General features: G+C 40.5%; 1 protein-coding gene across 2 annotated transcripts in view; it reads right to left on the reverse strand.

Moving 5' to 3' along the window:
• The window catches only part of LOC104514298 (actin, alpha skeletal muscle B-like), a 13,781-nt gene extending 861 nt beyond the window's left edge, over nucleotides 1-12,920 (reverse strand). Inside the window, exons 1-7 of one of the 2 annotated variants that reach the window (XM_010157929.1) lie at nucleotides 12,762-12,920; nucleotides 11,060-11,188; nucleotides 6,923-7,033; nucleotides 4,339-4,423; nucleotides 2,946-3,107; nucleotides 2,226-2,417; nucleotides 648-829 (exon numbers count right to left, since the gene is read on the reverse strand). In XM_010157929.1, the coding sequence (XP_010156231.1) occupies nucleotides 648-829; nucleotides 2,226-2,417; nucleotides 2,946-3,107; nucleotides 4,339-4,423; nucleotides 6,923-7,033; nucleotides 11,060-11,188; nucleotides 12,762-12,890 (990 nt within the window). In that variant the 5' untranslated portion in view covers nucleotides 12,891-12,920. The remainder of the gene's footprint in view (nucleotides 1-647; nucleotides 830-2,225; nucleotides 2,418-2,945; nucleotides 3,108-4,338; nucleotides 4,424-6,922; nucleotides 7,034-11,059; nucleotides 11,189-12,761) is intronic. The other variant, XM_010157930.1, reaches the window with a different exon arrangement.
• Between the last annotated feature and the right edge of the window lie 3,149 nt (nucleotides 12,921-16,069).

A 16,069-nucleotide genomic window follows, 5' to 3' on the forward strand; every position in this document is an offset into this window, starting at 1 on the left:
CTGCTCCTCTGTCTCCTGCCTGTTCAGCGTGCCGTCTACTGCCTGATAAAAAGGGCCTCCCTATTTCATCGTACGTTGTCCTGAGTCCAAGCCAAAAGGGTCCTTTCAAATAGCTGTCAAGCTACAGCCTTTGCATGCTGCTTGGGTTTTGGATTCGTCAGTACAGAACTCATATCTGGAACTTCCTTCCCCCTTTTCACTGATAGCTAAGCCTTGAAGTCCATAATATTCCCAGTATCGTCTCAAGTTGTTCCTGTCTGCTTTAGTATTTACAGCTCCATCTTCTCCAGGTTCATCCCTACATCTCTTGTTGCTCGTGTGATGTCTTTCAGGCAGCCTTTTTCTCCCTCAGAACACTATTTCATTGGGGATCCCACAGCATCCTCTTCCTTAACAGTTGTTTCACATTTTCTCAAAATGATCTCATCAACTCGCATGGCTTCAGCCACCATTTTTATTCCACTGCCTCTCAAATCCCTCTTTTAATTCAGCTCGGGCTGGTAGGAGGAAAAGAGGTATCAACTAGGCTGTCCAAGGCTCTCGAACATCAGGACCCGGCATGCAAGACCTGGACGTTCTCTTACAGACATTTTGATTTGTTTATAAGATCAAACTGCAAAAAAAAAGCTGGTTCTGTTCAAAATTACCTTAATCTTCATAGTACTTGGAGCCAAAGCTGTAATCTCTTTCTGCATGCGATCGCCAATCCCAGGATACATCGTGGTTCCTCCGGAGAGGACGTTATTAGCATAGAGATCCTTACGGATGTCGATATCGCATTTCATAATACTGTTGTAAGTGGTTTCATGGATACCTGCAGATTCCATCCCTGAGCGGAAAGAGGTTTCAACGTGTTATTTGTCTTTGTCCCCTCCTTTTTACTTCTGTTAAAATGAAAGGAATGCTCACTAGTCCAAGCTGTCTCCCTTAACGCTCCAGGAAAAAAAACCTGCTACATGATGCTTAGGAGAGGAAGGAGAAAGACTGGCCAGACTCCTCACCTGCTTTGTCATCTCAGCGTAGTAATTATACAAACACAATACACTTGTGAGGAAGAAATATCCCCATGATGATTTCATACTGGGTTTTTTACTTCCTCAGGTGAAAAAAAAAAAAAAACACCCACAGACATTATTTAAGAAAAAATTTAACATGAGGCATCACTGCAAGAGTTTGCCATTTTTACAACCTTTTACGATGCTGTTAGCTAGAAGCAGCAGCCCATGTGGCATTCCACTGAGCTCCCTTGCTTTTGAGGTGTTGGTTTAATTTGAACGCGAGTACAGTAGTTAACTGACAGTGCTATTTTATTTTTCTAAAGAAAAGGAACAGCCCAGATTATATCACTGGGAATACAGTTTGACCTTTAAGTACTAGACTTTTTAACTAGCTTAACACACACAATTTAACAAAGAAAAATTCCAGGAAATCCTGATTTTCATTGCTACATTTCTGATACTGGCCATTGTTGAGCACTAACTCTGATTCTTGATATATTTGTGGCAGCCAAATCCCTCTACCTACTAAAAAGAATGTCTCCTGCTGATGTTCAAATACACAACTTGCAGCCATACTAATGCCTGAACAGTTTCCTTTCTACACACAGGCACATCCAGCTTCACCATCCAGTTTAATGGAAATCACGAACTGCCTGCAGACATTTTGCTCAGTCCTCAAGGGTGGAACTTAAGTGGGAAGTGAGAAATTTGTTAGGGCAGCATGGAGTTACCACATAAAGTGTCAGCCATCCACTGAATAGAATGGGAATTTTAACACTACAGATAAAACTACTAGAAAATAATTTTTTATTTTATTTTATATTATTAAATTACAGATTAATATAATAAAATTATAAACAGAGCCACTACTTAGATAAAAAACCCACAAAAGCAGCACTATGCTTATGTATCAGCCAGTCAAGATAGAAAGCATGATCTTATGACAGTACTCTAAAACATCATCTTAGAAACAATACTGCATTTAAAGAGATTGAAACTATCTTAGGATTCAGGTATTTCTAAACTGAGAGGTATCTTCTTGCCCATCCGTGGTGGCAACAGTGTCCAGAGCTTCTAAGAACCAATTAAAACAACAGAAGCTGCATGTTTGCAAGGACAATTGAGAATAAATACCTCAGTTCCTACAGCTGCATGTTGTCTGTACTTCCTAAGAAATTCATCCTTTTGTTCTCTGTCAAATCCCTAGATTGAAAAGTTCTGTCCTACCTATGAAGGATGGCTGGAAGAGAGTTTCTGGGCATCGGAACCGTTCGTTCCCAATGGTGATGACTTGTCCATCAGGAAGCTCATAGCTTTTTTCAAGAGAGGAGGAGGAAGCAGCCGTTGCCATTTCATTTTCAAAATCCAATGCCACATAACAAAGCTTCTCCTTGACGTCTCTCACAATCTCCCGTTCCGCTGCAGGCAGTCAGAAAGTTTTTCATCAATATATTGTATGACAGCCAGGACACAGATTTTCTCATGCACATTTCCCTGAGTTAATGATGGTTATGCATTGGATTGGATTCTGACCTCTCTGCTGTCTCAACACTAATTTCCCTTCGCATTACCAAATTTCCCTCAATAGCAAATAGAAGATATATTGTACTACAGAACTACAGAACACTGTAAAGATAAATGTTTACATGCCTATGTCACAAAACCTTGAGATTCAACTATTACCAGCTACTAACTCTGTTTCTTGTCTATTTAAGAGTTAAATTTGCCAGTGACTTAGGATTTCCTAATGAAGTGGCATCCCGGTCCTCGATGTCTGCAACATAAGCCGAAGTCAGGAGAATCCCCTTAGCTACCATGAACTGGTTTTGACCAGGCCAGCCTAGTGACAGGGACTTCGATGCATCTCACGACGTACATGCTTCCTGCATAATAAAACAACTAACAGAGCAAAGGTATGCGGAGTGCATCCGAAGCACATCTCATTACCAGTGGTGACAAAAGAGTAGCCTCTCTCCGTTAGAATTTTCATGAGATAGTCAGTCAGGTCTCTGCCTGCCAGATCGAGTCTCATAATGGCATGAGGCAAGGCATAGCCCTCATAGATGGGCACATTGTGTGTGACACCATCCCCAGAATCTAAAACTATTCCTGGAAAGGGAAAGAAAAGGAGAAACTGGTTATTTCCCACCGATACAAGGTCTCCACATATTCCATATTTTCAACTGAAACATGCAAGAAGAAAGCAAGAGGCTCACTTGCAATTGCTTCTGTCATTTCTGTGACTAAAGAGCTGCTCGCGTGAGATGAAATCGTTAGCACAAACTAAGGAGCAACTGTGTTTAGGGAGAAAAACACATTTAACATTCAGCAATGTGATTGTTCTTGCTGAACAGATGCCAGCAATAATGACCTTACATGGGTGCAGAGGTTTTCATTCCAGATGACACCTAGTGCTTTACAGACGTGATATAATCTACAAACTATAAATAAAAATTCATCTATAAAATTAAAAATTTGAATCTGCCATTGAAATAAAGCACAGCTTTAGGGAAAATATTAAAATAGTTTATCTGTGCACAGCCACGTTACTTATATCCATGGATAGGAAATTAAGTTTTCCAGTCAAAATGAATAAAGCATTTCTGATACCAAACATATACAAACAGTTGAATTTTAAACATAAAACAAGCATTTATGACAATTGTAATTCCTGTAATCTGGCAGTCTTTTTATACAAAATTCTATGTAGCATCAGGATACAAAGACAGATGGCATTTTAATTTTTTCAAAGTATTTGAAGACGTGTTGCTAAGAAGTAATTTATCATCTCAATGCTTGATCAGACAATAAATGGCAATAAGAAGAGACCTCTATGCTAATTCTAATGATCGCTTAACAGCAGACATCATGAGGTGATTGAAATTCAACATTTACACGAAATATTTTTATTTAGCTACCGAATGGGGTTTGTTTTGGTAGTTTTTTGTTTGTTTGTTTGTTTTTTCCAACTGGGAATGAAGCTTAAGAACAGAGGTAGGTCTAAAATAATACGGAACAGTGGGTTTTGAACAGTCTGGTTAAGATACAGCCTCCTCTCTGTGCTGTGCAATTAAGGGCAGTATCCACCTGCATCATTTTTTATCTGTTTCTATAGTTGAGCTGTAGGCACTTGAGCTTTTAAGTCAGAAAGTCATAAATGTACACTCATTCCTCCATGACGCCCAAAACAAAGAGGTACTTGCACAGCACAGTGGGAAGTACTCCGTTTCCATACGGCTATCAGTTCTTAATACACAGCTGGTGCATCATAACATATACCTGTGCATATACATCCATGAGGGAAGAACAGGTGCAAAATACAACTCCCAGAAAGACTTACCCGTCGTTCTTCCAGATGCATAGAGAGACAGCACTGCCTGAATTGCTACATACATGGCTGGCACACTGAACGTCTCAAACATAATCTGGGGTGAAGAATTTGAAAACCTTTAGGATCTACACTTAAGAGTATCTGAAGAGACAGTAATTTTTTTTTTTTTTAACTACATTTTTTTAACGGTTTTGACTACTGCCAGCTACTACTCAAGTTCCCTCCTGAATCGTGGTTCTTCTGTGAATGGCACGCTATGTTTTCTTTAGGATTTAGGGGTTGGGTTTAAAAAAAAAAAAAAAAAATTTCACTGAAGTCAGTGGATATCTTTCCATTAACCTCAGACTAGGTCAGATTTTTACTGAGAATATTAACTGAATATGAGACCTTGGGGTAACTTTTTTACTCTTGTGGCAGGACTGCAGCAATGCAGCAATCCAAGTTTTTTATATATATACACACACATAAGAATTTATAGAAGGCACAGCTGGAAGAAGGCACAAGGAATAATCTGTCTATTCCCATCTCAAGGAAGAATGAGCCATTTCTGACACAGGTTTGGTTCTGTCTCAGAAATTCCTCTGCTGGGGCATCCACAGATTCCTCCAGCAAACAAATGCAGTGATATACTTACTATTATCAGGGTTTTCTTGGTGTCTAGCTAAAACCTCTCTTGCTCTAGGTCCAACCCATTACATCTCATTCTGCACCCCAGCAAACACAACTTTTCTTTTTACAGAAACCTCAGCCATATTCTCTTGTCTCAACCCCCACCTCCTCTACTTTAGCAAGCTTCCAATTCTTTCCATCTCCTGTGCCCAATACAGTTCAGTTCTATCCAAGCAGGTGGAATAAACTGGTTTCCTGCTGGACTGCCACTGGAGCTCTGCTAAGGAAAACCATTAAGGGCACACAGGGGACTAACACACTCTGGACAAGCCTATGCGCTGTATCCTTTCTGAAACCAATGCCGCCTGCCCTAGGCAGCACTACCCCATCTCCAGTGATGCTGCCCTGACCATGTTTCCTAGAATCACTGAGGTTGGAAAAGAGCCTTAAGATCACCGAGTCCAACCACTAACCCAGCACTGCCAAGTCCGCCCCTAACTCATGTCCCAAAGTGCCACATCTACACGTCTCTTAATACCTCCAGGGATGGTGACTCAACCACCACCGTACCTGTCAGAGCCACTGACGTCAGAGGGTTAAACTGATTGGATTTCATAAGCTAATACCTGTGCGATAAAGTCAACTTAGAATAACAATTGTGCTTTCAATTTAAGAATACATTAATTAACATTGAAATATTGGTAAATTGTGTAACTAATTTAATGCAACCAGTAATAAACAATAAGCCTCTAAACAATCATGAAAACAGGATTTATCATGACGTTATAATGACAGAAACTGTCCTAGACACGTCTACTGCATGAACCACACTTCCTGGTTGTTATAAACCAGGCTTTTCTTATGGTCTGTTACTGTTTATTAACTCTCAGTAATGTGTGCTGTCAAGCTCACTACTTAATTAGTTTATTTACACGGTTGCTAAATTGATACATAATCTTCCTATTAAATATATGCCAAAAGTAGGCACAAAGGGAAGTGCAGAGCCACATCTAACTTTCCGAGGTGATTTCATACCCATCTCTGTCTTTAAATCCCACTTACTTCCGCTTACTTCACCGGCTAAATTTATAACATGGACTTTGGGCCAGAAGGCTGCTCTAAAATACACAAACTTCAGAGGTAAACTTTTGGTTCTGATCTGAGTTTGCTAATCACACTGGGTATGTCACAGGCAGAAACATTTAGCAAAGCATTGTTTGGCTCCTTCAGACAACTCCTTTTTCCATGGCAGCACAAATATCTCAGCTTTTGAACACTTTTCCCCTGATCCTTGGAGAGGTGCTCCAGTTGGGAGCTCCACAAAGTCATGATGGCCTTCAAACATCTTTATTCTAAGCTTAAAAAAAAAAAAAAAAAAATTCTGATATGATAACTAGCATTTTGTCTAATGCAGAAGTGTTGATAAAGCAAGAGTCTTCAGGGTAGAAAGCAGGAGATGGCACAGCATGGGCTGAGGGACTGGGCACTCTTGGTGGCCTGAGGTAGACACATGAAGACATCATTGATCCAAAACTCACACAGAAGTGGGATTCAGCTGGTACATGACCAGTATTACAGCGCTTCCAAACTTCACTTTTAAATCCATCCATTACTCATGTCTCCATTCAAAAAAGTTACATGATCTACACACGAAAACTCAGCATCAGGAGATACCTCAGCCTCCAGCTTCCCCCAGAACAGAGCACACACAGTCTTGTGAACAATGAAAATTACTTCAAGCTTTTAAGAGGCTAGCTGTGGACATCTCACTGCCACACACAAATCCGAAACATTTTAGGGCCATCCCGAAAACTGACATTGCATGAGTAACAGAAACCCTTGCTCTCTCATCATGGCTTAGCCAGCATGCTAACACACACTAACCCTAAGGTATTACCTCCCAGATTAAGGAAGTTGAATACCCAGGACTATTTCTAGCTATTTCCATGCAGAAATGACTGTGGCACAGCATTCAGATGATTACCTGTGTCATTTTTTCACGGTTGGCCTTGGGATTCAAAGGGGCTTCGGTCAGCAGGACAGGGTGTTCCTCTGGTGCAACCCGGAGTTCGTTATAGAAAGAATGATGCCAAATCTAAAAATGAAAATTGCTTTGGAAAATTGTTCGGAAAATCATTTCCTCTGTCTGCAGAATTAGACAGAAAGCTTTGCAAATACAGTCTGAGTACTTGTTCTTTTTTTTTTTTTACAGACATATTAAAATATGCAAGAGCAAATCTGCCAAATTCAACTCTATTTTATAACTGCAACCACTGGGTTTCTACTGTATGTAATGACAAAATATAACATACACAACAGAGCCCTTCCAGTTAGATTCCCTAAAGAGAGCACTGATCACCCTTTCTAAGCAGGGGCACGGGTCAGCTTGCACCCCCAGTGCCCTGATACAGAAGCAGAGCCAAGCACTGAACTGTCGTACCTGGAAAGACTTACCTACTTCCAAGCTGCTTGGGGACTGATCCAGTTACAAGCCATTGCCAAAATGCTCTTTAGAAATCTATTTCCACAGAAGCAAAAGGCCCTTCATGCCACACGTATTTCATCCAGTAAATCCTGAGTCAAACCCTTCACTTACTACGGAGTAACTATATTTCTTCATCACAGTCTAAGTACTGTTGAATGGGGGTTTTTATGTTCAGTGCCACCAACGATGAGGGCTTTGATTGTTCTTCTGACACATCAAGGTGCCTACTGACTGCCGACTATGGCTGTGAGGGACTGAAGGGATTTTTTTCTTGGTGCCAAGTCTGTCTTTGACTGTTCAGTAACATGATGAACTATTTCTTTTCTGTTCATTGAATTCTTTCCTATTCTTACTACTTTTCCCCCCCCCTCTGTTTAGCTCAGCTTTGCCTGACCCAACAAGCCTATTTCTGAGCACAAAACATGAGGATAGGTTTATGAGTAAGTTTATTTAATATTCTAGAAACAAGTATTACTATGCTCCAAAATGAATTGAAGTGGAAAAAAACTCTTCCTGAAATTTGAAGCACCTACAGAGTCAACTGTTGTAATTATTAAGAAGATTATCAGACCTAAAAAAATTTCAATTCCATCTCATTTCCCTAACAACACCACTATCCAAAATAAATTTAAAAAAAAAAAAATTATGTTTTTCCAGAACTGGGACTTGGGGTGCTGGGCCATCTTTCTTATGAAGTTTTAAGATACAAAGACAGGGAGAAGTTGAATAAAACAGAAAGCATTCATGTAAAAGCTTAAGTATATATATATATATCAACCAGATGTAAGAAGAAGACAACTGCTGTTTCAGACAGGAAAGAACGAAGGGAAGAGAAGAAACCCTCAGTGCTTACATAATTAACAAAGTACTGGTGATTTCAACAGTAAGGAAAGAACCTGGACTCATAAAGCAGGACACTGCCTAAACCTAAGGCAGTTTACAGGTTTCTCCTCAAAATCCACCTCAGGCTGGATTAGGCACGGTACAGCCCATTAGATTTGACCTAACAATAACCATAAGGTTAATGGATAATGATATGCCACAAGAAGCAAAACCAGTTCACTGTTGGATTTTATAGGTCGTGAGAATTAAATGTAAGGAGCAGGAACAATAGCAAAGAGAAAATAGTTAGGAACAATCACTTCAGCGCTTATCTTACACATCTACATAGCCACCGGAGTCAGAAAAGGCTCCAACTCAACACGTTCCCTCCCATACGTTGTCAGTTCAGTTGCTGTGAACAAATTAACAGTGACGTACAATGCCCTGCATTATTACCCAGCAGAAAACAGAGCAGTCCCAATTTGAATACTGTGAATTGAAGCAGAGGAGGAGAAGAATGCTTCATTTCATCGCCTACGTACTCTCCTCCTGATTCACACAAATATCTGCGTGTCCTGCAGCATCCTCGCTCTCGCTTTCTCCTGCACACATGCACGCGCAGCCTCATCTTTTGGTGACCCCCCCTCTTTTTGTAACGTGCGGGTGGTTGAGCACTGCACTGTTATGCCTTTGTCCCATTTTTTGGCACGTTACCCAGTAATTCTCTTGTTTCTTTGACGCTGTGATGATTTTAGTAGTATTATTTCCAAGCACTGGAAAGAAATATGTTTTTCAGTTCAAAACCATACAACCGTTTTTAAATGTCTGGAGGAAAGATACATATATACATCTACAAAAGACATTCCTGTAGCATAACAACTTTAGGAATTGCATTTCAGAACTTCTCTCAGCCAGAGTGTGTGATTACATGTATGTGTGTGTCAGAGCTTCAGGGGAAGCTGGTATGCATGTAGTCATATGATATTAGCGGTGCTGTTTCTCGTCTCTTCCCTACCCCTGCCTTTCTCTCATGCTTCTTTTTTCTATTTGTTGTTCATTGCTCATTCACTTGAAAGCAGCCTCTGCTCCTAGGCTCAGCAAGGAGTCCAAGTACACCTCGGTGTTGGGGCATCTTTGCCAGCTAAGCGCCTTAAGCCTCCACCACATTACACCCTAAAACCAATCAATCTAGCCATGAGATTACACTACTGTGAAGCACATGCCACATTTTTTCCCTTCTCTAATTCCTTTTCTTAACTAGATTTTCCGTAGGCTACTCCAGCATCCAGCATTACCCAGAAAAAACACACACCAGTATACAGAGTCATAGAATCACAGAATCTTTTTAAATTGGAAAAGACCATTAAGATCATTGGTTCCAACCGTTAACCAAGTACTGCCAAGTCCACTAACCTATGTCCCTAAGCACCACATCCACACGCCTCAAACACTTCCAGGCACTCGATCCCCTCCCTGGGCAGCCCCTCGTCACTAGGGAACACTTCCCTAGTCACTGAGGGAAGAACATAGAAGAATGACCTCCAATTTTTTTTTTTTTTTTCCCCTAAAAGGAAATACAATTTCTTGCGGAATGGAGAGAGAAGGAAAATTATCAGGAAGAACATCATGTGATGTGTAAGGTAGACTTTCTACCCCGCAGAAACGAGCAGGGTGTCCTCCCAGGAAGCAGTGAAATAATGAAATGCAAATACTATGCTTCCATCTAGAGGAGTAGGTGGGCAACTTCTTTCCAAAGATGAACTGAGGAACTCCTCTTGCTCCTGTATCCACTTCGGTCTGTTCATCTGGAACAATCTGCGCTTACCAATTTGCGTCCACGAATACGACACAGTCACTGACTCTAGACATCTGTATTATAATTGTATAAGTGTGAGTACAGAACACCAGCCCCGCCTCTTCCTGTCAGTAGTATTTTCCACAGGAAAACATTACTAGAAGCATTTGCTTGTGGAGTTTCCTCCCGGGCCGTACCAGTGTCAGACATCCTTGAGCAGGCGTTTCACAAAATGGCCACTGCACTGGCTGCATGCCAAGAAAGTCAGGATTGATAGGGATTTTCCTCCCGGGCCGTACCGGTGTCAGACATCCTTGAGCAGGCATTTCACAAAGAGGCCACTGCGCTGGCTGCACGCCAAGAAAGTCAGGATTGATAGGGAACAAAGACGCTTTCTCACCGTCCAGACATTAAAAGCTAACTGAAATTGTCAACAAAAAAACATGCCTCAGGAAAAAAAAAAAAAAATCCCACTCCCAAAGAATCAGTATAAGATAGGAAGCCCCAATCTGTCTTTTCCTCTTTAACTGACAGCGAGAATGTCATATGCAATATGAGATGTGGGCATCACCCATCATCTTCTTCATATAAGCAAGTACTGAGAAGGGAAAAACCACCCCTCCACTTCATGGTTTTTCTTCCCAACTTCAATAATGGATCTTTAATATTTCTCTGATTCACCTCTGATGAATCACCACCTGTTTGGGTTTTTTTTTTTTCCCCCTTTAGCTACTTTTCTATCACTGTCAAGCATTCTGCCTCAGTCTATAAAGCACAAAATACTTTCATAACACACTGCTAAATCTGATGAGTAATAAGCATTTACTCTTGAGAAGTAACTCTAGAAGTGCAAAGACCGGATCGGGTCCTACACTAGCATACTGCACTGCCCCTACACCTACACAGCCATTACAAATTCTTCAAGGATTTTCCCTTTAGTTTGCAAGAAGGCTAATGGAAAATTGTGTGTCTTGGACAAGATGATGCCTCAACAAAATTACGTTAAAATAAACACCCACCTTTTCCATGTCATCCCAGTTAGTGATGATTCCATGCTCAATGGGATATTTCAGTGTCAGGATCCCTCTTTTACTTTGTGCTTCATCCCCTACATAGCTGTCTTTTTGACCCATTCCAACCATAACACCCTGCAAAGTATATTATTCTAATATTAGTACAGTATGTCACACACATTACAGAGAGAATACAATTTTTAAGTTAAAACTTTATGTGAAATACTGTGCCTGCTACTGCTGTTCCAGAACATACCCCCAAAACGTGCAAGGAACTAAAATGTGCAATTTATTGGTAATCATCTACTCTGTTCTAACTCCCTCTATAAACCCACCGGGAAGGCAGCTTCAGAAACAAAAGCAAGCTATCTCACACTTGGTGCAAGGAGCCCAGCCAAGGCAGGCATCAGGAAACTCACGGGTCTCCACAAGGGATGGGTCCTTGGTCATTGCACAAAGGAATAGAGGGAAGGAATTATAGGTGAAAAAGATAGAACCTCTTTTTGGCTCCCTAAATATACTTAATATATTTGGCTGCCCTTTCTGTCTAGGCAGTTCCACTTCTGCCTTTAAACAATGACATTATTTCCACTTGCTGGAAGTAAAATGGTTTTGAAAAATGTACATTTTGAAAAAAAGTATTGGGTTATATAAAAGATACAGATTTTCTAAAAGAAAAATCACTAATTAAGTAATGGTTTCACTAAGTTTATCATATTTGCATTAGGAAGCCTATCACGATAGCCCCAAATAATGTAACAACATATGAGGTACAGTATTATTCATCGACTGGCATAGAAATATTTTATTTTTCTCATGGCTACATTTTAATTCCATGGATTAAGTAACACAGCTGCTGAGATCCTCAACCGTGCAAAATTACTTGCCAGCTCTAATCACTAATAAAAGTCAATGAACAGTTTGGTATGTTAAAGAATGGACACATTTTCAATCACTAATAACCAACAATTCATGGAGGTGTTCAAGATGCGTTCCTTAAAATGCCTAGTATTGTACACCTGCAAATCAGGCTTATTTAGCTCAGCAAAAGAACACTCAGAACTTCAGGGAAGGGTTTTTAACAGCCTAGAAAATTAAAATCTGACTCAGATATGAATAAAATGAACACAAATTGGCATCTTCTGTTTCATCATTTATTTATAAAGAAACCGTTATAAACCTAATTAAGCAGAAAGACCCTTTCCAAGGTCAATAAAAGCCACATATCCTTTCCAGTCTTGTTTCAGTTGAAGTGATGTGCTAGAGACCTTTTTTGGCCCATGCTGTTGCTTAATGGAACAAGAAAAGGAACATATCATTAACATTAATTTGGTTTCTCACGTTAGCAATGTTCTGCCTATCGTTTCAGTTTGTCTTATTACAGCAAGTATTAATTAATCCAAGAAGTTTGATTTTTTTCCCATAATACACTTTCCTATCGTTAAAACACTCTTCTATAGTCAAGATTTTATGGCTGAAGAACACCTTTTCCAAAGGATGAAGTAGTTTATCTCATAGTAATAAAGACATGAAGAACTGAAGGATTGAGCTGCACAAGGTAAACTCATCCAAAGGCCAGTGGGACTTTGAATAAGTCTGATGCTTTCTCACTCCCGTGTCTGAAATCTCAAAAAAAAAAAGGAACCACCAAACCAACCCAAAACAATCACGTGAACCAGACAGCATTTCCATTTTGGTACCAACCGACCTGATGTCGAGGACGTCCAACAATGGATGGGAATACAGCTCTTGGGGCATCATCTCCTGCAAACCCAGCTTTGCAAAGCCCAGAACCATTGTCACAAACAAGGGCAGTGGTTTCATCGTCATCACACATAGTGCCTCACAATTTTGGCTGCAAAACAGTAATTTAGAGGGGAGAGTGGGAGAGTAGATGGAAAAGGATAGGACAGAAACAACTCTCCATCATTTAGAGAGCAAACTGCTGTAAAAAGAGTAATTTTGGAAAAGAATAAACCTAAAAAGCAAAGTCTACACTAAAGCCCCAATCTTGCAAAGCACATTAAGCACCCTCACGAATTCCAGCTTGAATAGGTTTTGCCAAAGCAAATTAATCTGGAGTGCTGTAGCCTCAAGGGATACTGTGATATGCTGTTAATTGGCCTTGTGACCATGGGGTAAGTTGAGCTAGGGGATACATGTTCAGCTCTACCTGGACTTAAGCAAGCATAGCCCCATCGCTTCCAAGGCTGAATTATCTTCTAGATATTACATCTGAGAAAAATTAATCAACCACATGCACCTACCAGTTCTAACGTTAGCAGTTAGATGGTAAATAAGAATCACGGAATGTTCATGACTCCAAAGATCACGGTTGTTTCCCTAGTGCCATGTTTAAATTTGCCTTTTTCTTAAGAGGGTCATCATCAGTCTTAAACAAACAACTAAAAATAACCCCCACAAGAAGTTTCAGGGAAGCATTTGCTGTGTGTTTTTAAATGACAACTCCTCTGTAATGTGAAGTGCTCGCTCCAGGACCGAATTCCATATTTGTAAGTGGTAAATATGTTATCGAAGTGGTTATTCTGGGAAACAGAACAAGAGGCAGCTGGCATACAGGAACAACTCAACTCCAGTGTTTGGCCAACACATCAGATGAAGAGTCCTGAACTCATTGAAATTCATGGCAAAATTCCCACTTTGGGGGGAGAAGGGGGCGGGGGCTGAATTTTACCAAGACTTCTTTTCGGATTCCTTAGTTAATTTTAGGACTGTGTGATTGCCTCTTTAGGCAGTCAAGGAGAGGGAAGGATTTTTTATCCTTCTCTGGCACTTCACTCTGTAAGGAAGGGTACTTCAGAAATGGGAAAGGAATGAAATACAAGCACTTCTCCAGCAAAGTTCTGGTCCCTAACAATGCAAAAAATGCACTAAGCATCGATTTTGGAATTAATGCAAAAATGTCTTTGACTTCTGATGGCATTACAGTTCCACCTGAGCGCTATGTGCACGGGCAGGCCAGGAGTACATTACCGTCTGCCCTGCAACCAACCAGGGCTGTCCTATTCGTGGGGTTTAAAATACCTCAGGCTCTTCAGAGCATCCCTGCAATAGTACCCTGGAAGTTTACAAACAAGATTTCCTCGGTTTTGTCTTTTAAAGTTTGAGCTGCATCAAGCTCCTGGTGTTCAGCCCTTTCAACTATGCTTTGCAAAGCAAAGTTGGGACATTTCATGTTGCTGTGAATTATTTTCTTCTAAAACCCTCAGGAAAAGGCTTTTAGAATGCAATAATCCAACCATTTACCACTAGTGTTCAACACTACAGAATTGCACTCAGAATCACACCGACTCCATCAGTGTAAAACAGAAGGAACCTCCGTTCTCAAATACATCAGAAATTACATCAGATGAGATACTAGCATGCTCAGAATTGAGCATTTAGAAGTAGAGAAACGATACAGAACTCCGAGAGCCCAGCATCACTTCCTGGCTCTAAAGAAGGCTGGATAGGACCAAGATGCTGCATCCTCCATGGTGAGAAATGATATTCCCATTAATTCATACACAAAGCATTTTATATACAGCTTTACACGTAAAATTCAGGTCAGTGCAGCCATACTCAGAGAAACAAACTTCGTTGGGAAATCCCAGCTGATCTTTACAAGTTCCAAGTGCTGGCGGCCACTGTTCACACTTTCTCTCACCATTGATCAGAGATACCAGAGAAGTCACTGACAGTTCCTAATAAAACCAATTGCTGAATTTTTTCATTTCCTTAAGAAAAAAGATTCTTGCTTTGCTTACTCTTACTTAATGACAGGGTGAATGAATGGATAATGAGCACTACTCAAAATTTTCATTGATCGAGTCATGCTATTGCTTTACACCTACTCAACTTACAGGCTTAATAACCATTTTCAGAAAGCAGCTATTTAGAAATCTCTTCACCAGAGGAAGTTCCTAAATAAATATCCTAAATTTACTTGATTTTAGTTTTTAGTTGCAATTTTTATTTCTTTAAGTCCCAGAGCAGAATTAAGCACAATCAACAGAGAACTCCCTTTCTGGTTCCTGCATCAGGCCTGATGTCCAGACAGCAAACACTCTTGAAGTGTTCTTACAGGTTTCAGATAGACTAAGAAGGTTTAATCGCACTCTACTCATCCTTTCCAGTGATGAGGAACGTCTGCACGTTTCCCTGCAACCATGTAATCAAACCTGAATTGTCTCACACCAGGAGACCCTTTGGAAGTTCTTCAAAGCTTACGGCAAACAGCCTCCAAGCCCAGCAAGCATGGAAGTCCGCAGAAGAGCTCACACCAAGCGAAGCGAAGCACTGGAATCATGAACCGTAACACGAAAAGCTCTCAGGGCAATACTTACCCAGGAAATGGTGATGACTCGTAAAAGCCTCTTTGTAAATGACATGATCTCACCTCCCATTACATTTATATCAGCTGCTGGAAAGGAGTTCACAGAATATCTACATATGTCAACCTATTTTTGGAAACATTTTTTTTTTCTCCCCCCCAGTTTGCGCTTATCACAGTGACAGCGCAAAGACCTGGATAAATTAGGGCAGAATTTTTAACATCTCTGGATCCTTTCCCACTTGCTATGCCTCATGACAGAGTGTTGTCTTCACCTCTGAAGACAAAAATCCCTCACACAAGATGAGTAAGACTGGAAGGATTTGTAGGTCCACTGCTGTCACTGGAAAGCATTCTGCTTCATTATAACACTATTAGCTAAGAATAGCTCATTATCATTCTGCTAACAGCCATCTTCAAGCTGGAAAGGGAAAAGTCTGACCATGTACAGTACCCCTGTTTCAACTGTACTTGTTTGTTTGCGTGGTGCAAGGACTGTAAATAGCTGACTTACCTCAGCGCTTGCATGATGCGATGGCTGAAAACAGGGACTGAATCACGCCATTCAAGAGATGAGCCATTACCATTGTACTAAGAAGACATCCATTATATAGGAATATACTGGATTTATATAGAAATCCAGACCTTTAGTAGACTAAGGGTGCTGGATTCAGCCAGGAAAG

The sequence above is a fragment of the Eurypyga helias genome, unplaced genomic scaffold, assembly GCF_000690775.1.
Source record: "Eurypyga helias isolate BGI_N326 unplaced genomic scaffold, ASM69077v1 scaffold13448, whole genome shotgun sequence".
In the NCBI taxonomy this organism is placed as follows: Eukaryota; Metazoa; Chordata; class Aves; order Eurypygiformes; family Eurypygidae; genus Eurypyga; species Eurypyga helias.